Source organism: Poecilia reticulata, linkage group LG2 (genome assembly GCF_000633615.1).
Source record: "Poecilia reticulata strain Guanapo linkage group LG2, Guppy_female_1.0+MT, whole genome shotgun sequence".
Lineage (NCBI taxonomy): Eukaryota > Metazoa > Chordata > Actinopteri > Cyprinodontiformes > Poeciliidae > Poecilia > Poecilia reticulata.
Window position 1 is genome coordinate 38,802,158 of NC_024332.1, and position 25,776 is coordinate 38,827,933.

General features: G+C 37.9%; 1 protein-coding gene across 1 annotated transcript in view; it reads left to right on the forward strand.

Annotated features, from left to right (window-relative positions):
• Positions 1 to 24,605, forward strand: part of LOC103460520 (protein Wnt-10a-like) — a 32,031-nt gene extending 7,426 nt beyond the window's left edge. Inside the window, exons 3-4 of the mRNA XM_008402736.2 lie at positions 3,647 to 4,023; positions 22,519 to 24,605. Coding sequence (XP_008400958.1) covers positions 3,647 to 4,023; positions 22,519 to 23,046 — 905 coding nt within the window. The 3' untranslated portion in view covers positions 23,047 to 24,605. The remainder of the gene's footprint in view (positions 1 to 3,646; positions 4,024 to 22,518) is intronic.
• Positions 24,606 to 25,776: the final 1,171 nt, after the last annotated feature.

Sequence of the window (25,776 nt, forward strand, 5' to 3'; positions counted from 1 at the left end):
GTTCTTCTTTGCAGCCAAAATTGTTGAATTGTTTTCATAAAAAGTCTTTGAGGTGGATCCGCAGTGAATCATCACAACCCAGCTTGAAGGTGTTTGCATGAAATTAACAAATAAGTTTGATCTTCCAAGTAATAAATCAACACATGCTAATAACGACATTTTGGTGATGACAATTTTTTTWAAACACATAAAGCTCTTTGGGTGAAAGTTTTATGTAAAATCCAGAAAGATATTTCTGGCTTCTGATTTTATTACATTCTTAATTGAAATTCAAATGTTAAAAGGTAGAGAGTTATGTTCAGAAAAACCTCACAGACTRTTTTTTTCTTAAATATTTTTTTTCCTGATTCAGCCTTTTGCATATTGCATTTGTAATTGYTGACATAAAGGGTGTCCCTAAAACATGTGCAATTTGTTTCCAATCCATCTGCATGAGTAAAATGCTTTAGATTTGGTTTAGATACTCTGAGAACACAAAGTTTTAAACCTTTTTGTTATTGTGCCATTGCAAATGACTGTTCTTATTTTGCACAAGACTCTCTTGTTTAGTCCTTATACGACTGCCTTTGACATTTTATGTGTTCATCATTAGGCTATATATGCTGAGCAAAGAATTTCAGTACGGCAGCAACTGCGTCAAACGTTACACCATAKTMTTGCAAAAACAAAGYAGTTTTACGTTTTCTGACATGTGTAGAAAGAAGGAAGTAACCTCAAACTGCACTAAAAAGGGAAGTTAATAGTTTTATATGACTCCAACAAGCAGCTTGGATCATTTCCCCCTTTCAAACTGTTGCACTGTAAACCCCTGAGTGGTTTCTTTTCATGTTTGCTTTACAAGTTTCCATTCTAATCCTGACTGTTTTCTAAACCAGTAAGTGAATCCCAGTGGGGCTGCTTTTAAAGAAACTGATGGCACCTTCATAGACAGAAAGCTCAGATCTAACWGCAGAAACCCCAGATGGGATGGGTTAATATGTCTCCCTTCAACACGTATTATTGAAGAGTTCCATAMATAAATATAGATTTTTTTCTCACAGTGCAAATGCATGCACACATCTGTTKGTGCAAAGTAAGACTGCACCTAAAAATKACACATTAATTTCCATTTGCTATCAAGGAGAAAAATGTGTGTGTAGCTGRCGAGGTTACATCGGTTACACAGTCAAGASAATCCACACACAGGTATTGAATCACGTCCCGTTCTTGCAGTGATCCTYCRAGCCAATTTGGCTCAATTACAAGGCAAAAGCCGCAATATGGCACAAGCAGCTTSTCTAGAATAAACAAGTACATTTTTCATTAAGTTTTCAGTACCACATTTAAAAAGATGAAAGTCAGAGGAAGAATCAAACTAGATCATCCAGAAGCACAAGTGAGTAATCAAGCTGACTGATGATTATGATCTGTACAARAGATCAAAATAACATAAGGAGTAGGTTAGGTCAAAGTCAGAAATATTTTTATCCCTGACTTCTTATTAGTGCTGGTTTATTTAATCTCCAAGCAGACCTTGCAAAAACATTCATAGGTCTTGATGTTTTCCACATTTTGTCATRCTACAACAACCACAAATTCAATGTAGTTTGTTTGGATCATATATGATAGACCAACACAATTATAGCACAGTTTTGGGAGCTGGAAGAAAAAATAAATAAAAGGTAAAAAGTGTGTGTTGATTTGTGTGTTTTGTTGACTTGTAATTTGTCCTCTTTTGTGATGATCCCCCTAATTAAAACCTATTGCAACAGTTTAACTTCAGAAGCCATCTAATTAGTGAATCAAGCCCATCTGTGTAATGTTATGTCGATATAAATGAAGCATTTTGTGACATTCGAGGATCATTAGTGAACAAAAACTGCAACATGACAACCAAGGATACACACTATCGATACTCTGAAACATGATGACAGCAGCATCATGCAGTGGCATGATTTATTTATTTTTTTTCAGTTAGGAAAATTCCATTAAATATTTAACCACAGGAACAAGTGAGTGGCTTATGTCAAAGTATTTTCATTTGTCAGAATATTCTCTCCACAGAGATGTGACTTTGTGGCACAGAAATGAACGCTGATATTGTCATGCAGAAAAGGGCAACAGTTTCAGTGGTCCGATTTCCAAACCTTATAGCTACCAACCAAAAAGTCTTTCAGCTGCAATTATTAAATAAAAATGGGCTGCAAAAGCATTGACATAAAGTTTAAAATGATTCCGCACTTTTCAGATATTTTGTCTTCAGTTAAGAATTTCTGTAAAACCAGCTAGATTTTAAATTTTTTTCGGAGTCTATCACATATGATCTCGGTGTGGTTGTAACTTGACATTGTGATAAATGTCAGTTGGTTTGACTACCTTTGTAAAGTGCTGTATATCTATAGCAGCAGGACAAACACAAAAAGACACAAGCCACATTTGTCACGGTCGGTGATTGCCTTTTGTGTTGTTGAATGGGAGTGGTAGCAGTTTGTTCATGTTCTTCTGGTCTACCAGGAGAAACTACTTAACTGATATTGTCTCTTGTATTTCCTCATGCATTATGAGTGTTTGCTTGCTTAGTGATATGATACAAGAAAACAATATCTCTCATAAGGCATKCAAAGCAGTTGAGTGGTGATTTGCGCAGTCATTGAGTGTCACGCATTCTTTCCTAAGTTTCATTTGGTGTAAAGAAAATGTTGCTTCTTTGAATATTAGAATATTACATCTTTTTGGGCTTTGTGGCTCACTGTTACTGGGCAATATGGTAAAAATGAGCCCTCAACGTTGCTAATGGTACTACTGCATGTACTGATTGTACTGAAATCATACCATTTTCTTCTCAGCGATACTGCTRGCAGAATGTTGTGAGTCAACATCCTGTCTCATTCAGCTTGCAGCTCGCATTTGGCGATGTCGTTGAGAAATTAAAACTATCCCAACCTGCGCTGTATGAATATGTCAACAACTGAAATGCAGCAAGAAGAACTTACAGAGTTGTTTTTTTCTGTGCTTTGTCCCCCGTCATTTCTGTCAAATGGGAGCAGTGATCGTCACTTTGTTTACATTGTGCTTGCAGAAAAGCACAATGTGAAAGCAAACCCCATTAAACAAACTGACAAAAAAGTCTGCCTTTAGTCCAGAAAATAAAGTGGACCAAAAGACTGTCCTGTTGTGAAAACAACCTAAAATTGCATATAAGCCTAAATACACTACACCCATAGTATAGCATAGTGGTGGTACAGTCATGAAGTGGGGTTACTTTTCTTTGAAAGGACAGGGAAGCTGGACAAGGAACAGGACAAGGAAGCTGGTTTGATTGAGATAATATGAAGTTATCTTAATACATACTTGTTTTCAGACTTTAATCTGAAGAAAAAACCAAAACAATAAAAAACGATGCATTTTTGTCTTACCCTTCACAATAATTAACTTCTTTTAGCTGGTCTGACACATGCAATCCTTATTTAAAAAGTATGTGTTTTGCTGTGTTTGTTAATTGTTCCCTATGCTTTCATTTCTGTCGTTCTGATGCTATTCTTTCCCAAGCATTAGTCATTTGCAATGAAATTATCTTTTTTCTAAACATATGCTTTTTTTTTCTTGTTAAAAGCTTATTGTGTCCTTCAGCTTGAGCCTTTTACTTATAAACTGACTGTACCCACAGGTTTTCGAGAGAGTGCCTTTGCATATGCGATYGCAGCAGCTGGGGTGGTGCACGCGGTGGCCAATGCCTGCTCCATGGGAAAACTGAAAGCATGCGGCTGCGACGAGAAGCGGCGCGGGGACGAGGAAGCATTTCGACTCAAGCTCAGCCGCTTACAGCTGGAGGCCATCCAGAGAGGGAAAGGGATGGTTCACGGTGTGATGGAGCACTACCCCGCCGAGCTCTCCGGACTGCAGCCAGACTCCTGGGAGTGGGGTGGCTGCAGCCCTGATGTGGAATTCGGGGAAAAGTTCTCAAGGGACTTCCTGGATGCCCGYGAAACCTACAGAGACATYCATGCAAGAATGAGGTTGCATAATAATAAAGTTGGGAGGCAGGTGAGTGTCTGCACAACATAATACRAAGGGCTCTTAAAACTGTTTATATAGCAATTTAAAGATTAATTACTACATAAATCACAAATAATGTCAGCCACTGGTTTATGGATTGCTGCGTTGAGGCTTGCAGTTTGCCACTTTGTTGTATCCATCTTGAGTTTTACAAGCCAAAAGAGAAACGTAAAAGAATCTCTGAGTAGGGACACAAAACGCAAGGCATGTCCAACAWAACTGTGTTGAAACGTTTAATGTGATCTACTAGCACACTGAGATTTATAACTTAATGTGTGGGGGTAAAMTTGCATATAAACAAGTCTTTTAAGAAGTCTGTCAACAAATAATACAGGACCCTCCYAAAAAAATAGCATGTTTTGTTCCCTTGTTTCTAAACAGCTAAGCTTTTCTTGRCTAGTAGGTTGCTCTAACATAAAAATGTATGTTGGAGATTAGATTTGATAAAACGTGACTTTTGATATTTGCACACTAGTGTAAGGAGCTTTATTTCTTGGTCACAGCTAATCATACCCCCAATACGCCGTGCAAATACAATTGAAGCCAGGTATTTACGTACACTGAATGAAAAGACACAATTCCATTTTYCCTAACTTTTTGAAGTTGAATCCGACCAAACGTTTCTTGTTTTAGTTAGAATTGGTCAGTGTCAGGGATAGCTGTCTTTAAAACTCTATGACATGTGGTCAAACCTTTTGGGTTTTCTTTCATAAACTTACAATAGTTTGCTTGAATTCTGGCCCATTCCTCCTAACAAAACTGGTGTAACAGAATCCATTTCATAGCTCACCTCACTCACACATGCCTTTTTACATCTCCCCACATTTTCTCTCTGTAGGACTGAGAACATTGACTGTTTTGTCCTTTAGTTACTTTTAGCTTTTCCTTCCTGTCTGATGTCTTTAGAGGTCCCTTCAATGTTTCTACATAATGTTCTTTCCTCATGATGCCATCTATTTTATGAAGTGGACCAGTTCCTCCTGCAGCAAAACAGTTCCACAACAYGATGCTGCCACCCACATACTTGGCAGTTAGCTGTGGCAACCATCCCTGTTTTTGCTCCAGATATAACAGTGGCAATTATGACCAAACAGTTCAACTTTATTTTTATCAGACCACAGAACATCCCTCCAAAAATTAAGATATTTGTCCCTGTGTGCATCTGCAAACTACAATCTGGATTTTYATGTTTCTTTTTAAGTAAAGGCTTTTTCCTCTCTGAGAGGCCGTTCAGCCCATGTCAGGTACAGGACAGTTTGACTGTGGATGATGACACTGACTTACCACAAGGTAGTTTTTGTTCTGGAGTATATCTGCACATTTGGGAACAAAAGACGTTAACCTCTGGGACACAGAAACCATCTTCATAAGCATTTTGATGGTTGGACATTCCGATCATGTCAATACTTGCATAAAATTGTTTGAACAGATGAACGCGGCACCTTCAAGTGCTGTTAAATTGTTTCAAACGATGAGCCAGACTTGTGCAGTTGCATAATTCTCTTCCTGATTTSTTTTGAATTTCCAATCGCGTCAAACTAGGAAGCTGTGTGTTCCAGGCGTGGCCTTAAAATATATCCACAGGTGTGACTCCAATTAAATTAATGTGTCAGTTAGCCTGTTAGAAGTTTGTGGAAGCCCGAAAGGTTTGGCACAAAGCAAAAAAATGTATAAACGACAGTTTTTTAAAATGTATCAGGTGCATACATTTGGTCCCTGATTTGGACCAAATGGATGTAAACTTTTGAAATTGATGGAAGTTCCAAAACAATGTTCTCTGTGATTTAGCAAATAGACATAATTTTGGTTAAGTCGAACTAAACTAAAACAAGAAAAGTTTGGTCTGATTTAACTTCAGACTGTGAGAAAACAATGCATTTGTCTTTGTAATCAGTTTATGTAAATATCTGGTTTCAACTGCATAATGCTAATTGCTACTATCTTCATGCAATATTTGCTGTGTTCTGTAAAAACAAAAACAACAATTTTTGGTTCAACACTGCAGTTTGTTTCTGTGCTCACCTTTAGAGTGTAGCCATTATGTGGTTTGGTTTTATAACAAAAGATGAAATGGCTCAATTGGTCAACAGTGCAGAAAAGTTTCAGTGCAAAGTTGCACACTACCTGTTGAGAATAGATTGCAAAACATAAAATCAACAATTCTTACTGCTGTCACAATAATATATTCACTATTTGGAGCTATGATGTTTACATTTACATTTCTTTATTCTTATTTGCAATTTAATACATAGACCTGGGCATTTAGTTTCAAACAATACATGCAAACATAAGAGACTGCTGATTTAATAAGTTTTCTTTTCAATCTCAAATAGTGAGATGGCCTTTTTACTTTTCATTTTCTTTATAAACGGATAGCATCATTCCTTTAAGTTTCAATGATATGATTTACTTTCTTGTAAGCAAGGGAGGTTTTCAGCAGTTCAGCACAAAAAGGTGAAGTGATGTTTTTGTTTGCTATCTTGCCTAATTCCGGTTAAAAATATTCAATTAAATATACACTTTAAAACCCCACAGCCAGATGGATGCACAAACGTTTTGTCATAATTGCATCACATCATTATGCATCAAAGTACACCTACTTTTCATTTGTTCCTCTAATTGGTTCTTTTACTACATTACATTGATGCTCAATTTTGTGACTGTCCAACAAATTAAAACAAACAAAATAAAAACAATGACATCTAGAAGACAAGACATTTCAGGTCTGATGCTAAGTGTTTCCTACATGTGTCTCTTCATTTGTGTGACACTAATAATTTGGTCATAATATTTCCAGAAGGATAGAGAGAAAGTGGCAAAAATATTTATTCATGTTGCTAAATAGTTAGTATAATAGAACTAGTACTTTTCTTCATAAAACAGTAAGTCTGAATGAAAATGCAGTGAACACGGTTTCTCTGTTGAGGAAGTGGAAATTTGAGATTTAATTATTAGGAGTAATAGACAAACATTAACATCCATCCCTCAGTAATAGTTTCTGGCATCTTTAAGTTTCCCTACTTCTTCTAAACTCATAATTTCTCCGTTTTTGTCCAACGCTTAATGTGTCTTTTCTGTGTAAATTTATTGCAATTTTCAAGTTTTTTCTTTCACATGCTACCAAAAACTTTGGTATGTGTTAATGGATAAGACAATATCCAKCCATCTTCTTGCACCCTTGTCCCTCAGTGGGGTCGGGAGGGTTGCTGGTGCCCATCTCCAGCTGACGTTCCGGGCGAGAGGCGGGGTCACCCTGGACAGGTCGCCAGTCTGTTGCAGGGCAACACAGAGACACACAGGACACACAACCATGCACACACACTCACACCTAGGGGCAATTTGGAGAGGCCAATTAACCTGACTGACTGTGGGAGGAAACCGGAGWACCTGTAGAAAACCACGCATGCACAGGGAGAACATGCAAACTCCATGCAGAAAGACTGGGCCYGGGAATCGAACCCAGAACCTTCTTGCTGCAAGGCAACAGCTCTACGAACTGCGCCACTGTGCAGCCCAGATAAGACAAGTCGAGTYTAAATATAAAGTGCATTTTTTAAAGAATATATTGAGATACATTACATTTGCTGTTTCTTCTAAGACTTCTAAGACTGGATCCGCTGATCTTGTTTACACAGAAGCTCAAAATTCAATGTTTTTTTTTTTTTCTAACAGAAATGATAATGATATAAGATTGTCACACTGGCTGTCTTTTGTCAACACATTTTTTACTCTTGATTAATGTCTTTTATGACAAGATTAATGGAGGTGCAAGAGGTTGTAATTAGTTGAGAATTTTGCCAGTTTAATWTTTTTTTTTTTTTTCAAAGGCAACMATTACAACCGCCACCGTTTGAAAAGACAYTCAAGCATTGTTTTGATGACTACTTCTAAAGGATTTGCCCTTGGGGAAACGCAAGAAAAAAATGTAAATGACATTGATAAGCTGGGTAGCGACCAGCTCTGTTGTGGCAGAGAGWCAAGTAGCAACCGTAAATTGCTCATTGTTCCCCCGTTTCCTCCAGAGTAATTTGGGATCGTATCTTTTCATCAGTTTACTTCTGGTTCCCTTGATTTTGCAGACAAAACACAAATGCGATCGTCAGCTGAATGCAACAACAGCTGGCCTCTCTGCTGTAGGTGGACATTAGAGTTAGTCATATTCACATGTATTTGATGTTATTTTTGTATTTAGCCTTTATTTCACCAAGAAAATCCCATCGAGATTAAAAATGTCTTATGAAAGACAATCCTGGCCAAGACTGGCAGCTTGTCAGATTGATGACAAAAGGTTTCTATTAGTGAGGGGGAGTTGATATAACATGAGTAATAATGAATTGCTAAGCTAAACAAAGCCTATATTTTACTCTGTGAGGCCTCTTATTTTKTTTAAACAGACTGACTCGGTTTCGGTTACACAATTTCTGTTTTGATTTGAATGAGTGCTTCATCGTAATTCAGGTTTTAAAGGAGGCAAATTGACTCAGGCTGTCTCACGGCACAACATGCATCTTTGTTTTGTTTTGTTTTCTTTGCTTATCTTCATAAAACGACACATCCAGTTGAAATGCTCATTAACAAGACACATTTTGTTAATCTGAGATGTTGTATTGTTAAAATCTTCCATTACCATTCACTGGTGTACAATTTGAAACAACACATCTGCAGAATTCAATATGCTCTTCGTTGCAGCTTTACAATTCAAGTTACAGTGATAAAGATATAATTTGACWAATTAATTTTGATTATTATGTTATCCCCTTGTATTGTGACATGATAGTTAATCAACATGTAGTGTGTTGGCATGTTATTTTCGAGGACTTCTTGCCGACTGATTCAAAATATAATTTTGGTCAACAGTTTTTACATATTTAACTTGTGCTGGACAGTGGCATAGTTAGTAGCAACGTGGCCTTGCAGCTAGAAGATCCTTTGTTCAAATGCATGGAGTTTGCAAGTTCTCTCTGCGAAAACTAYMATTTAAGTAACTTTWGCAAAAATATGTTTTCTCCATATTTATTAAAACTGTTACCATGTTGTGACAGGATAATATGAGACAGTCTGTGAAAAGACCAGGCTCCTCCACCTTCTCCCAATGTCACTAGCTKTCTGCAAAATTACCCAGTCAAAAACAACCATTCAGAGTCAGAAGGAGCATCTTAGTGCCGTCAATCAACCTCATGTACATGGCGCTAAATGTACTAATGACAGAGAAACAACGTATAGGAAAACCAATTATCCAGCATCATCAGTAACTAGCATTCATGGCAGGAAATTTTGTGGTGAACCAGTTGGAGCATAGCAGAAAGCAAGGCAGAGGGTTTTAGAACAAGAGTGGCTGACAGCGCTAAAGCCCTCCCCCTGGCTCTAATTATGTCTCACTGGATGGTGTATGTCTATACTGGGAGGACTGGGAGAAGGCAGAGGAGCTTTTTTTTTCATAGATTTTCTGTCTTATGCCATACCACATAATGATAATTTTAACAAATATATTTAAGCTATTTACATGCTGCAACTTTTATGACAGCACTGGGAGAAGTAGTATTCTATCGTAAATGTTTTGGGTTCCAAAACAAATATTTTTCAAATGTGAGGGAGGCGCGTTCCCTTCAGACATAATTACTGTCATAGAAAACCTTATTATAATAAAAATCAATAGACYAGATTAACATTGCAGCAGTGGGGATATTTGTAGCTTATCTATATAAACTATAAAATAAAATAGGGTGTAACGCTGGCTCAGCAGGTAGTTGACCTGTAACCAGTAGGTTGCCAGTTCAAATCCCTCCTCTGTCAGTCTCAGTGGTCATGATGGTTTTAGACTCCAGGCCCCTGCTTACTGACAGGACTGATGGCCTCTGATGACCTTTGTAGAGATAAAGTGTTCTTCAAATGTCACTGTTGTTAGACTCAGATCTCCAACACATTAGTTAGAATGCAGAGCACATAATCTTAATTATCTTTTAAAAAGCACTTCATGGACTCTTCTCTTTGTGTAATGAAGGAAGTTAATTATTAAGTACCACACCAGCTWTATATTGAGTCTGCTCTCCAACAGGTTACAGGTGGCCACAGGCTGGAGAGCACTACTTCAGTGAGCACTAACAGTAGACAGAGCCAATTATAGGTGAAGGTAAATAACTTAGGGGAGAAATAAAGCARTAAAAGAGAAAAAAGCAGAAGGTGGAGGTGAAGATGGAGAAGCAAATGAGTCAGTGAAGAACTGCAACAGCTCACATCTGATCACTTCAGTTGTAAAGTACAATAAAGCCCTATTAAAAACAAGCCACAAACATGTACATGCATACACAAGGTCCCTTGTATAAAAYAGAAAACACTGACAGGTGGGGCTGTAAAATAACGCCTACCCATCTCTTGTGTCTTTTCCTTCCAGCAACCTACTGCTATCACCACCTCACCTCCCTCCAGCCCGGTCTTTCCCCTGTCCCACTCCCCCCTTCAGAGGAGTAGTCTTTAAGCAAAGGAATGTCGTGGGTTTTTTTTTTTTTTTYTTTTTTTTTCTCCTTTCACGGAGTGTGCATGTTGCCTCATGCCCACCCGAGGGTTCTCACGACGTCCCGTCTTGTTTTTAGCCCTAATTAGTGACTGCTGGCAGTTTGGAAACAGATGTTTAAAACCCTGCAAAAGATTTTAGACTTCAAACAGCGGGGCGGAAAGTAGAAAGAGATTCGCCCTTCCTTCCCTCATTTCTTTCTCCCCTACTCTACCTCCTCCAACCTCTCTCTGGCAGAAACTAAAAATGACAAAGACAATTTGTGGCATCATATAAATAACTCTATTACGTAAGCTACAAGTTTTGAACAGGTTTTAAAACAATACTTTTTGCTTTTTAGTGCTGARAAAAAATCCATTCCACATCCATTTTGCTGCAAAAACACACAGTCCAGCCTTCCTCTATTGTTAAGCAGCTGTAAGCTGCACACATGGCTGTTCAGTAGTTCACAGTTTGAAGTCAATAAAACATAAGCAGGCAATAAATGTCTTGGCTAAATAGTTTTTTTTTKTTTTTTTTYCCCCTTGGAGTATCCTTATCATTTAAAGAGCTCACTTCAAAAATGAATGTTTGGCACACTTCTGTGTRTTCATGTTGCAGATTTAAGAGCCATGTCAAGGTTCTGTTGAATCCTGTCTTTTCATTAGGTAGGCAGGTGGTGACAGTGCCGGCTACACAACAGTCTGCTGTGTTACTGGCAAGCGTCTTGGTAATTACGATTTACCATCAGGCCCAGACTGCAGGGGAGCAAAGAGAAAGAAAGGCTGCAGCTTTGCAGGAAGGCAGCTACCTGTCTCTACTCCTTTTTACCACTGTTGCATAAATATCTGTAGCTTGTAGCTCAACATCTGAGTGATAGCTTATATCCATGTTTTTTCTTCTTCTATGTTTTTAAGTCAAATTTGACTTGCCTTTAATGTTGAAATAAGAATATTCAACATTTTCATTTTACTCCACTGTAGGTGGTTGAACAMATGTCAACTGTGATTACAATCTAAGCAAACTACTTACAGTGAAAACGATCAGAAACAGCGCCTTGGAGAAGCSCTCATGCTTATGCTATCTTACTTCACTAACTCCWTTGAATTTTAGTGACAGATGAACATGACCTAGAACCTAATTATGGGGTGAAAGAAAAATGATTGATGCTTTGTAATAAATATTTACACAATTTTCATTTACACATACATGAAAATTGTGGTGTGCAGTTGCATTCAGCCTCTGTACTCTGATATACCAAAATAAAATGCAGTGCATCATTAGTGAACAAACCCCATCATGAAGTCTATGACAGGTCAGGAGTAAAGTTTGAAAACACYGCCCCAAGCTCTGGAGATTTCACCGAGTACCATTCCATCCATCATGTGAAAATGGAAAGAGTATGGTGCAATAGAAAACCCAGAGATATGGTCATTCATCTAAAAACAGTCAGGGTGAGGAGACAAGTGCACTAAACAAATATGTATTTTATCAAACAATGGTGGGAAGAAAAAAGATGTTGAAAGACATTTGAAGACCAGTTTCCAATTTACCACACACCATTTGCAGTAAATTGTGAAAGAAGGTGCTCTGGTTAGATGAGATAAATACTGAACTTTCTGGCCTGCAAGCAAGAAGCTATGCATTGCATATTAGTAACACTTAACAAMAGAGGTTCCTGGGTGTGATGGATGRGTTGAAGACAGCCAAACAGAATATGGAGCAATAATTYAGCCTTAAATCCAGTTAAGAACCTGTGGACTTAAAATGAAYGTTTCTCCATCAAATTTGATGGAGCTTCAGTCAATTTGGAATTGACTATGAAAACTATTAAGCATTGAATACTAATGCATGCTATATTTTGTATTTTTTGGGGAAACAAAACAATAAAAATCCATCTATTACACCTTCATAAACCTCTGTGTTAGTATTTTTGCTTASCATTAGATTGACATAGATTGAAGTCTGTGGTTGTGATGTGAGAAAAATAAAAAAATAAAAACACCCAGGGGATGTGAACACTTTTGCAGGACAAGTCACATTGTGAATGAAAGCATTGCTTTGTACCAAAATGCCAAACTCCTCAATAACGGAAAGAGCTGGTGATTAAAGTTAATCAGCCACTTTAGAGGAGTTTTAATAGAAAAACTTGTTTTTGTAAAGCAGATGTTTTAAAGCAATCGAGGACTAACTTTGTGTATGTGAGGGCTTAACACAGCTTTAACTGGGGCTCTCTAAGATTTATTAGCAAGTCATAATGAATTTGAACGGCACCCCTTTGAGATCTGCCCAAACCAGCAAAACTGGGACGTTTAATGGCTAATTTAACCCATGAGCAATGATAAACTGCTCATAAGAGGCAATTCAGGTTAATTCACTTACTCAGAAACCACACAAAAGGAATCGACTGTTTGATCAAGAAACTTTAGTGCTGCATTATTCCGGCAGTTCTCAAGAGGACATTTTATATCCTCGGTGGCGTGCAGGCCCTTTCTGAAGATACAGAACAAGCAGATCWGTACTCGCACACACTGTGCAGATACTAGTAGAGTACATGTGTCTGCTTTACTCATGCACACACACACACACAAACACACACTCATGAGTATGTGCAGAGGCAAATGATGCACAGTAAAAGCTCAACAGGTGGAAGTGCTTATGTCTGTAATAACATTTTATTAGAGTCTTTAAATGAGAGCTGGGGATACTGTGTGTAATTAACAGTGAGTAAATGCTGCATACATAGACACAACTGCACACACAGTCTAAGATTGCCTGGCTGTATACGTTTGCCCTGTAACTGCATGTCATCGTGTCAGCATGTGTATTCATATGCGCGTGCTTAGCTGCTCTTTTGAAGCAAGGCGTTTGATTTGTTTAAAGTGATGTCTGGGTTTAATGTGTTGCTGTGGGATTTGTTTGTGTGCTTTGATTTTGCCCGGGCTTTCTGTTGGGCTTTAGGGTTCTTTAGCAGATCTCCTTTGAACTGGCAAACACAAGGCTGCGAATGGAGTCTGAGCTGTTTATCTGTCAAGAGGGGTCGAGCATGGGACAYGCAGACGTTAGATTTGGATTTTCCCAAAAGAAGTTCTTGTTAATGACACAGGGTTTAGTGCAATGATCAAACTTAAAGCAGCAAGCTAAACTAGGAATAAGAGGTTAATTTTTACTGGCACAGTAGAGCTGGTTGTTATTGGCAAACACATTGCTCAATGTGTGTGATTCCATATGCAGAATACATCATTTACTGCATCCAGCCCGTGTTGCAACTTATAAATGTGTTCCTAATTGTCAATTTGAAACATCACTTAGAAAAACAACCGCATTACCTTGTCGGGTTTTCAGATTAGTCCAAGGTGGGAGGCACAATAATTTACTGCTTAAAGAAATGAGCTGTCAGGAAAGACTAATTATAACCACATTCAATGTTTTTTTTGTTTTTTTGAGGTCTTCGTCATGCTGCTGGAGTTTTCCTCATATTCTCACTACTGGTCATCACCTCCTGATTCATAAATGCAGAGTTGCCCATTGACTCATTCAAACCTTAATTGAAGTGACAGAACTAATAGCGTGTACCAACACTTTTCCTTTGGCATACTGCAGTCCTGAGTCTTAATATCTGTTACGAAATAGCTGCAACAGGCAAGTGCATGCAGGAACCGAACTGCCTCATTAAGTTTGTATGTTCTGAAAAATCATCACTGTAATTATTGACTATTGTCAAGAGGCATCCAAAATTTTTCATAGGCAAATAACTGTAGGGCTCTGAAATGCAATTCTTTCTTCAGCTATTCCTTCGTTTTACTCTGTGGCTTGTATGTAGTTTCCTTTGGTCTACTGTGTTATGTCGCCTCCAGTCCTAGTCTGCCACCAATATGTTGTATTTGATCTCTGTCTGGGGTTGTTTTATAGATGCCTCTGTCAACTCTCTTAAGCCCATTAAAAGTTGCCAGATGTCTGTTCTAAATATGGTACACAATTGACTTTCTTTGTAGTGTATAGGTGTTTTTACTTTGCTTATATATGCCTATGATTTTTGTGGATCATATTTTGTACAGATAATTAACCTCTGATATTGAGAGGCCAGATCACGAGAGGTAATTTGAAATAAATYATAGTGCCTTCCGGATTTAATGGCTCCCCATGGCGAATCTTTGGATCTCCCATTGCAGCCATTTGGTGAATTAACGCCTGCTTCTCCAATGCGAGGCTTATTTCCCCAAAGCTCGGACTTGGATCTTCAGTCTTCAGCTGAACTCCGGTCCACAGAGCTCCCAGACACAGCTCCACCATGTTAGCAGCAGGGTAAATGGGGAAATACAAAAAAAAACAAAAGTGCTTGTCTTATGCTAGCTGGAGAAATGGCTCGCTGTTTGATGTGGAGTGAAGAGGAAGCAAAGGCCCTCATACTAGAGAAATCCTACAACTGCAAAAATTTGATGCCACTCCATTTTTGTTTTCATTTCGTGAAGAAGGAATTTGGACTCAATGTCTTGTCCAGAGGTTTTTGTGTCATTTCCTTCAGTGGCCCTTGGTGTCACCACAGGCAAGGGAATAATAAGGTTGTTTGGATTGTTTGACACAGTTCAGTGCGAAAGCGAATCGGACCAGTTGAAAATKTACAAATGTTKCAATTTTGGTCCCCAATCGCACCGACTGTACCAGACTATCAGGTGTGAAAACACCATTAGTAGGGAGTAAGCAGAAAAGCTTTAAATGATCCTACAATTGACGGGAAATCTATTGAAAGGGTGAAGCATCCATCCATCCATTTTCTTGCACCCTTTTTCCCTCAGTGGGGTCGGGAGGGGTGCTGGTGCCCATCTCCAGCCAGGGTGAAGCATAATTCTAACAAAAGATATCAGGTTATTCTTTCTGTTACAGTGATAGAAACAACATCTTAATACGTCAGTACCTCAAAACGTCTTTGACACCAAAGGCCACAGCAGAAAACACATAACTGAAAAACGAGAAAGTTGGGATTCGTTTATGTGACAGGTTGTTTACACTAAATATCAACTGTTTTTCTTTTCTCAACTATCCATTTTTCTCTCTATCCAAGCCTTTGACCTGTATTTGTTAATCCTGTTTCACATGTCTAAGACTCTCAAGCATGGGATGAGATYAGGTGTGAYTACGGAAGCAATATAATCTTTATGGCAAGTAACAGTAGGCAATATCTGAGCTCAGAGRGTATCAGSTAGATGTAGAGGTGATTTGCTGATAATACCAACACACACAAATTAACCTGGCCTGTAATCTCATTTTCCATCTGTCCTAAATTTAACATCAATATTTTTAGGGTTAATTTTCGGACTCTCCAACTGATTTTCTGGCTTTGCTCCAAACATACTCATTGGTAAAGATAATGTGAAACAGGACTTTTTCTGTTGTTTCTAAAAATCACAATCTTTCCTGTGATCTTCAATCAACCTCCTCGAGTCTTTGAATGCTCTCTGTCGGRAAATATAAAGCCACAAAGTTTTTAGCTCAGACAGGAAGTGTTTGATCAGTCATCCAATTTTAGCCCATGTCTTTATTTCCTCTTGTACTAGATACTCATAGCTAATGCTCTTTGTTTGATGGATCAAATCACATGTTTTACAGGCAGACCACTTCAATTAGAGCGAGAGCAGACAGCTTCCTTATTTCCTGTCACCTGTTAATGGCCCAAATTTTACCTTTTTTGTCTTTCATCTACATGCCAAAAGAGTGTTTCCTAAACACCTAGAGCACATTTCACTCACAGTTCTTTTCTTTTGTTGAGGTTTATGGGGTTTGCAGACTCTGTTTTAAACTTTGCCCGTTAAGGGCGTAGGGTGTGCATATGTTAACAATGGGTTTAATGAACAAATATATCCCACAAAAGATCTAACAGATGGTATTCCTTTGATGACACATTGACAGAAGTGTAAAAATTGAAATCAGATGCAATTTCTGTTATTTTGAAAGAACTTTTTTTTTGTATTTCTATTCAAGTCCAAACCTCAGCTGTGAAGGAAGAGACTATAAACTTAATTGGCTATGACGTGCAGAGTTTGAAGATATAAAATGCAACATTCCCTTTGCCTGTGGTACATGTTCCACTGAAAGTAATCTGTTCTGCTTAGCTGTTTGGCAGAAATAATCTCTGAGTCTGATTCTTCCACCAGTCCATCTTGATTAAAATTTATTTTTCCTTCTTTCTGTTGTTTTGGAAAACTAGATTAAAGATCAAGTCTTGATCGACCATGAAAGGAATTCCTGGATTGTTCATTTCATAATTTGATGTTTCGGAACTAAAACCGAATTAATGTATCAAGATGATTGTGAAACTGTTGGTAATGGGCTTAGACAGTCGATTGAAGGGTCAGCTAATCACTTCCTACTGTCTCATGCATGGTTGTGGTAACCAGTAGTCACACATAAGCATATGGAAGTAAGTAACATTGATCTAACTTGCAAACTATTTTCTTACAGAAGTGGTTTTTTGCTGCTTAAAGAATTGTACTGATCCAGTTTATCTTTGGCATTAGCTGCAGCCACACTATTTCTTATTGTTCCACACATGCTGACTAAGTGCAATAATGTTTTATGACATATGATTATTTACTGATACACCAGAAAAAATTTTAAATTTTTTGGCAATGCCAACAAGACAAAGTATTTGGCATGCTGAGATTAGGGATTCTTCATCAATGCATACAGAGTTTGTATTGCATGGTTTCAGATCGGGTAACATTATTATCAAGTCATTGCTTTGCTATTCATTGTGAAATTTGTTGCTGTGGTGCTTCTGTCTAATATATAATGTCTCAGTTTTTTGGCAGGCCCAAAAACTCTGTGGCAGCCTGGAGACCAGATTCTGTATAGTGAAGAATGAGATGCTTGAGACCCCCATCTGAAAATGCTTATACCTATCAATCTTTGTAGTTCACGCACCAAAAATGTCCATCATAAAGCAGTTTCCCATCATTTTCTTGGAACATATATTTCTGAAAATATGATTTGGAGATCATAAAGCTTTAAATCTGTTGATTATTCAGAATACATAACAAAAAAACACTTCCTCAATCTTGTTTAAAAAAAAGAAATACAATTTTTGTATTGTATATGAAAGATTTTATGCATCCAAATACCATTAGAATAACACTGCACAGAAGCTCTTTTTTCTAGTTCTACTCGTCTTTGAACCCCCTATCCCGCTGTGAATGACCCGTCATCAAACAGTAGCAATGTGGATGCAATTATGACTCCTAGGTCAGTTTGTCTCTTTAAGGTTTAAGTGGGCTGGAGCGTTTCATGATTACAGACTTTGCTGTGTGTTTAAGGCCCGGACGTTTGTGATTCTGGGGTTGCCTCTGACTCTTTCTAAAAACTTGCAAAGCTGCTCTCTAAACTCAGTGCAAGTGCTGTTTGAACTGTTTTACTGTTGTTTATCCTAAAATCTTACAGCCTTTATTATCCACTCTCCACTGATCACAGCTCCTTTAAACTTTCCTTTCAAACCTCTAAATCAGTACAACATTGTTTAAACAAAAAGTGCAATTGTGTGTTATTTTTTTTTATCTCAACAAACTGTAACCAAATCATGCAATGATACAAAAATATTTTGCCATCTTTTAAATGATCATTACAGCATTCACTCTACAAGATAATGCCAGCACTTTTAAAATCTATTCATTTGCATGACTTGTACATGGATGATATGACAATAATTAATTTCCCATTGGAATAATGAAGTATTGTTGACTTAAACCGAATTGATCAACTGGATCTTGAAAGTGTAAAAACAATCTTAGCATGTCAGATTGTTGGGTCTTAAGAATACAACATGATTGAACTTTTTTTCCTATCTTTAATGCAATATGTATTTTGTACAATCAAAATAAACATATTAGCTAAACCGGGTGCAGATCTTRGGATTATTTGCCTGCTTAGACAAAATCTTCTGCAAAAGAAAATCCCTCCTCATGAGCATGAATCAGTGGTTTTTGGTTGCTAGTGCACGTRATGCACCAACTAGTGATTTAACTCTCTCCTGAACAAAGATGACAACAATGATCAAACAGTGTTCAACATCTTGGGGAAGAAAAATCATTCTCTGTGATGGCTGCTGTGATCATCGTCTGATTCTTGTCCTCATTTGCCCAGCTAAGAGAGCTTCTCCTTTCCTCCATCCACCTCTTAAACTTTTTGAAGTATGAGGTTTATATTTAGCTACCGTATTTTCCGCACTATAAGGCGCACCTAAAAACCTTCAATTTCCTCTAAAGCCGACAGTGCGCCTTATACATGGACTAATATTGAGCCACAACAGGTCTAGCAACTACAGTAAGCAGCCGCCGACTTCATTTTCCCAGTAGAAGAAGAAGTGCGCGGTGCATGCTGGGATAGTTGTCAGAACGCTGGTTTGTTAATAAAGTTTGATAATACATTTAAAGCCATGGGGGGCAGAGGGGCGGGGGAAGAGAGACATAGACTGCGGCGGCAGCGTGTCGGTTGGTCTGTGTTACCCAGAAAGCAATTGGACACAATATCGCAACACCAACACCGTGAGTGAAACAATGACTGGGGCAGCTACTATATAAAGTATTCGGGGACCACTTCTTTACAAATGTGGATGTGTAATAATAGAGTACGGAACAAATTGGCAACCCAAACTGTAGCGTCTATTCTATGCGCCTTATAATGCGGTGCGCCTTWTATATGAAAAAAGTTTTAAAATAGGCCATTCATTGAAGGTGAGCCTTATAGTGCGGAAAATACGGTAATTCACACGAGAAAWGTGACGTCCACTCATTGTTGAATCTCTGATGTAAATCCACCAAAGCAGCAAATCATTATGTCTGACATCTTCTACTATAGTGGAAGAGGAGCTATCGAGACTTTTATCTACAACTTCATAACACAGACCTGAAGGTTTTGGGTCAAAACTGGTAGTCTGGTATTTATAGTTGTTTGGTATATCATCCTGCTCTACAAAATATCTGATTTCATTGGAAGAAAATTTATCCCACAGCATGATGGTGCTACTGCCATGCTTCACTGTCATGAAGTGATGTTCTTTTGGTGATGTGCTACATCATTGTCAACAAAGTTCTTGGAGATTTTAACCAGGACTGGATTCTTTCTTTAAAACTTTAGAATTTCTTAGTAAATCCCWTCTCTATATTGAGAGATTGTTACATGTAGAACCCATCCAGTACAATGAGATACATGAATAAGTTCAGGTAAATCCAGTCACTCCAGTACGACTAAAGACAAGAATGCCATCAAGAGAAGAAAAACAACCTAGCGTGAATCAAACCATGCTTCAACAACGCATCACTTTAAGGATGTGGACATATATGCAAGCAGATTATTGAAGCTTTTAGTATTAATTTTCTATTTCTTTTCTAAAAATTATTTTTATTTTTCAGTTTAATTATATATTAACAAAACAAATATATAAACAAAACAATTAGATACAGTTTTTACTTGCCAAAATTTGCCATCGTAATAGTATGTTACACTTCTGAGCGCCACTCTAAATAATTCAACTGATGGTGAAATAAATATATCCAAACAGGAGCTACAATGTACCTATAAATGTCATTTAAGTAACAAATATATCTTTTGACTGACACTTTGTGAAGATCTGCTAGTGTGCCCCGACCCAGAAACCTTAGCAGGAGATTTTAAGGGTTTTGTTCTAACAGTGAGTAAAACAGATAGAACCAAAGAAACCAGTGGCGTAATTACACCAAGAATGTTAAAAAAAACACACAAAAAAAACAATTGCCATAGTAAGATTTTAAGTAGGTCAGGTATTAAACATGTGACCTTCTCCCACTTTCTCTGAAGTCACTTCATGAGGAACTGCATGGTTATTCATAAATTATCATTGTGAAAGGGTATATTTTGTACTTCATGGCTATGCCTGCTTGTGATATTGCTGCAAGCCATTTGTTATCAAGAAGAACATCTAGCACATTTGTTGGGAACATGCAGAACTTTGCAAAATTTTGTTTTTGGCACAGTGAGAAGGAAAATGAAAATGCATCAGTACATTTCATTTCATTCAGGCAAGGGCAGTACTTCTCTACATGCCTCTGAGCTTTGTTGCTTAGAATATCTTTAGTGCCCGACATGTGTGTGTTTGTGTGTAGGGGTGTGCGCGTGTGCGTGCGTGTGTGTGTGTGTGTGTATGTGTGTGTCTGTTGATAGGGGCGGCAGCAGTAGCATCTGTCAGTACTCTGGGTGGCCTGGTGTTCCTGTTGGTAATTGGATCTTAAAGTTTTGGACTGGTGCTGACTGATAAACACCCACCAACACACATATGTGCACACATTACAAAAATGGACATGGCTCTTGTAGGACTTGTTTCTGTTTGTTTACGTCTGCACCAAATGAAATGAATGAGGTTATATTTATGCATCAAGATCCTGAGTCGAGTTACCTACAATTATTTTCAAGCATTGTGATAGTTTGTTTGTGTGTCAAAGAGTAGTTTAACCAGCTTTATCAGAGCCTTCTGCACACTTAAAATGAACATCGMCTGTGTCTGGCATCCTCTTAAACCGTTAAAGTGAAAATATGTAAATACCACAAAGCCCTTATGTGTGYAATGCTGTTACATGAGGGTCATCCCTGGAGTCATTACTTCATGCCAAACCATGAATAATGACAGTGCTGTCTGTTTGGGTAACACCTGCATCCACTGTGTTATTTGATATCAGTAGGTTTAACCACATACTCARAGTCAGACCACCTGGATTTCCTACTGGGGAGCTGTCTATTTCTGTAATGGTTTCTAWGGCATGCATACRTAGGACCTTGGAGAAAAAAGAAAAAAAACACACACAATTCATACAGTGCATGCRCTGCCTTGTGAAAGTACAGTACCTGCTGAACTTTTTCACATTTTCTGATTTTACTATTATAACCTTCAATTTATTTATTTATGTAGTTGCATTTTATGTGCTAGATAACTATAAGGAAGTAAAGTGAAAAATATATGCATGTTTTTTTTCATGTTTTGAATTAAAATCAAACACTTAAGTGTAAGCATTTTCCATGAGGATGTCCATTCATGACGATATTCACAGTCCAATAATGACGATGTCCAGCTATGATTCATCTGCCAATWGCACATTCTTTACTGCATCTTGTTGCCCCTTACATGGGTTGTGGAAACATTATTCTTTTCAGGATTTATTTATCTCCATTTAGTTTCCTTCGATGTGAAGTGTTTTGTATGTTCTCCAGAAAGTTAAATATTGGTCATATCTGAYCAGAACACCTGCTTCCACATATTTGCTTTGTGACCTGCATGGCTTGTGGCAATCTGAACKTCTTGTGGCTTATTTTTTATCAAGTCATCTTCATAAAACCAGATTTGTGGAGTGCATGAGTAATCGTCAACAGATTATTCCAGCTGACCTATAAATCTCTGCAGCTTCTCCAGAGTTACCAAGGTCAGCTGGAACACTTCTCCGATTCATGCTTTCCTAACTTAACTAGTAAGTCTGGGTGGGCAATCATGCCYTGGTAGATTTACAGTTGTGCCATATTGGTTTCTGACCTAACAGCTTTAATCTTCTCCTAAACTTCATCCCAAGATATATTATTTGCTATGTGTGAGRTATTCAAATATCACGTACAGTCTGTTTATACGGAAAATTAGTTGCACACGTTTGGACTTATTTACTAAGTAGGTGACAATTTAGCCAACATGAATTTTATTTAGGAGTATAAGGATGAAAATAATTGCTACATGTCTCAAATTTGTATTTGCAAAGTGAACATTCTGTATAATTGTTMTATCACCTGATAATCATGCGCAGCTTTGCGTTGCTCTGTCACATAAACCTCCAATAAAAAGCATTTGCATTTATTTACTAGTGCCTAAAACTTTAAAAGCCAAAATCATTGAACAAAATCATTAATCAACCTTATTCTTGTTCTTCCTATCTCATCTTCTTCTCCCTCCTCCCCATTTTCTCGTCCTGTCGTCCTCTGTTGTCTTCCAGGTGGTGCTCGACAACATGCGAAGGAAATGCAAGTGCCACGGGACGTCAGGGAGCTGCCAGCTCAAGACTTGCTGGCAGGTCACTCCAGAGTTTCGGCTGGTGGGTTCAATCCTAAAAGAACGTTTCCACATTGCCACCCTTATCAAGGCTCAAAACAGGAATAACGGCCAGCTGGACCATTCGAACCATAACAACCACAACAACCACAACAACCACAACCACCATCACAGTCATCGAGAGAACCACCACTCACATCGCCGGCGGCTTAACATCAGGGAGCTAGTGTATTTTGAGAAGTCGCCTGATTTCTGTGACCGGGACCTTAGCTCAGACTCRGCGGGCACACAGGGACGAATCTGCAACAAGACCAGCCCGGGGATGGACAACTGTGAGAGCCTGTGCTGCGGGAGGGGGCACAACATTCTGCAGCAGACGCGTAGCGAACGCTGCAACTGCAAGTTCCAYTGGTGCTGCTACGTGGTCTGTGAAGAGTGCAGGATAACAGAGTGGGTCAGCGTTTGCAAATGAAGAAAAACACACTAAAAGTCACCAGACATAAGAATTAAAAGACAGACAAATGCCCCAATGTTTTTTGTCATGGACTGCAGTTTTTTTGTTGCAGAGAAGTCATGGAAGGACAGTGTGACGCATTTGATGCGGCAAACAGAAACCTGTGTTGGTCGGTGTAAAGCGTGCACATGCAGGAGGTGCCTGAAGCTGCCACACACCACCCTTCTTTGGAGACTATGGAACATAGTTGTAATCTCAACCTTACTAAGCAAAGAGGATTGCTTCAGAAAGAAAGTAAAATTTCTTCTTAGCTTTATTGGTTTAAGATCTATTWGAAATTCTGATTTGCTTTGTATATTTTAAACAATTCATACACTAAGCAGCGCAATCAGCAACTGATGACAGTGCTTGAATCCAGCCATTTTCATGTCGCTTGACCACTATCTAAACACACAAGTGTAGAAAATTAACAGAATTATTTCAAAACAACAAATAATATTTCAGCACTTGCAGATTTTGTGCCTTCTTGAAGGGCAGTTGAGGAGTTTCAATATTTATTTATAGCAGCTGTCATGTTGCACATAAGACAGAGCAGGTTTAACTGATACTTTGTAAATCCTCCCATCAATGTTGTTATGTTGTGTGTAATAAAGTATAGCCCTGAAAACAACTATGACATCCCTCAAAGAACACGTGACAACTGACAGGCGGAAGGTAAAGTCAGCCAAAAGACAGCATGTTGTTGCTGTTGCTTTATGGGATTCCTCATGGCACACCTTCACCTTCTTCAAAGGGAAGAAATACAATTAGCTTCCAAGTACCACTTCTAAACACTAAGTGTGTGGACCCACTTAAACAATAACCACAGACACAAATTTGTGCCACTGTTTTCAGACCACCAAATAACACAGCACAGATATGCAGTTCTCCAGTGTGTCATGTGTGGTCTGTATGATGTGATACGTGATGTACGAAGATGGTCAGAATGCACATTAAACCCAGCAAGTCCACATTTTATCTTTGACGTGATCTAAACAGCACTGTAAATAAAAAAAAAAAAAGAGTGATGCTGCACAAATGCCATCAATGATGTTCGAGTGTGTCAAGAAATTGAGCGCACATGAGCGAGCTCCAGTTGCACACACACTATGAACATCCTTAAGTGAGATCAGGCAAAGTCTTTCCTGTCTTGTGACGCAGTGTCTTGTGTGCAACACTGTAAGCTTCTTGTTGTATGTACACTCACTCGCTTCACAAATTATCAGTGTGTACTATAAAGATATTCTGATGTCAGCTGCAAAGTATATATAAGGAACAGTTTAAGTAAGCTACTTATCAGATGGTGTAATTTATTTAAAGCAATTTATTTTCTGTGTTTAAAACAGAAAAACCGAAATCTGGGATTGTGGAACCAGTATAACTGATAAGTAGTTTGCACATACTAAACAGTGTCCAGCAGAACTTTGAAAGATGTCAGCATTATGTATTCTAAGTGTTAAATGTAATGTATGTTTGTATTTTTTCTGTTTTAATATGGTTATTATCTAAGTTATTTTATTTTTGTGGATAACTTAATATTTGTAAGACAATAAAAACAGACTGTTCATGAAAGAGGCTTCATTGTGATCAGTGACGACATGAATTTGTCATACTATATTACAAAAGGTGCAGCTATTTACAGCACGTAATGATTTATGTTTTTTACTAATATTTTCAGTTTTTCAAGACAACTAAACTCAAGCATTTTTTATTTCCTAATTTAGGCTTAAAATATGTTTGATATATGCAACATTTTAATAAAACTCACGGTAACAGTAACTTGGTTGTGATTTAAGATATCTGAGTTTGGAAATACATATCATCCTTTAAAATGTATACATTTGTATTTATTTTATGTCATTATTTTGAAGAAAACTGTTTTTACTTTGACATTAAATTTTGTAAAGGTTATGAAAGGGTAAAACATCCGAGGGGGTCAATGCTTTTCATAGGCACTGCATGTCACTGAATTAAGACCGCTCTTAAAGAAACACCGTTGTCTGAACAATTGGGTGGCAAAAACTTAAAGATGACACAGGTATTCAAAGGCAGCCCTAATTTGAATCTACTTAATCTGAACATTAGACATAAAAATGCTGAAAAATGTTCCCACTTTATATAATTTAGAACCGCTATTAGAAATTCTTGTCACAAATGATTCATGCATTTAGCTGTGAGTTTTGGATATTTCTAGGTGTCACATGGCTCACCTTAGCATTTCTTATTAATCATCAATGTTTTTCTTCTACCTGGTCAGAAACCTAGAAAATCCATCAAGTGTTATTTTTGCTGCTGACTGACACTATAAATTTGGTAGAGAAAGGTTAAGCTTTAACTTCAAAATAAGGGTCTTTATTTACAGGGTTCATATATTTAATTTTTAACTTTACGGTGGCCCAGAAGAGTCAACCAAATGCAAATGTCACAACACAACAGCAAAAGCCACAAAGTATATTTAAACCGAATAATAAACTTGCTATGATAAGTCTCCATTTTAGCATAACTTTTTGTTGTGTTGTGACTTTTGCATTTTGTTTATCATTCAGTGGCAACATACTAAAAAGTTCTATCACGTACTGAGCTCTAAATGCAAGACTTTATTCATGTTTTTCTTACTATTGCTGCAAGAGTTATTGACAAAATACCCTAACCTTCTGGATGAATGCAGTGTGTATTTTATGGAAATATTCCACAGTACATTGTGGCTAA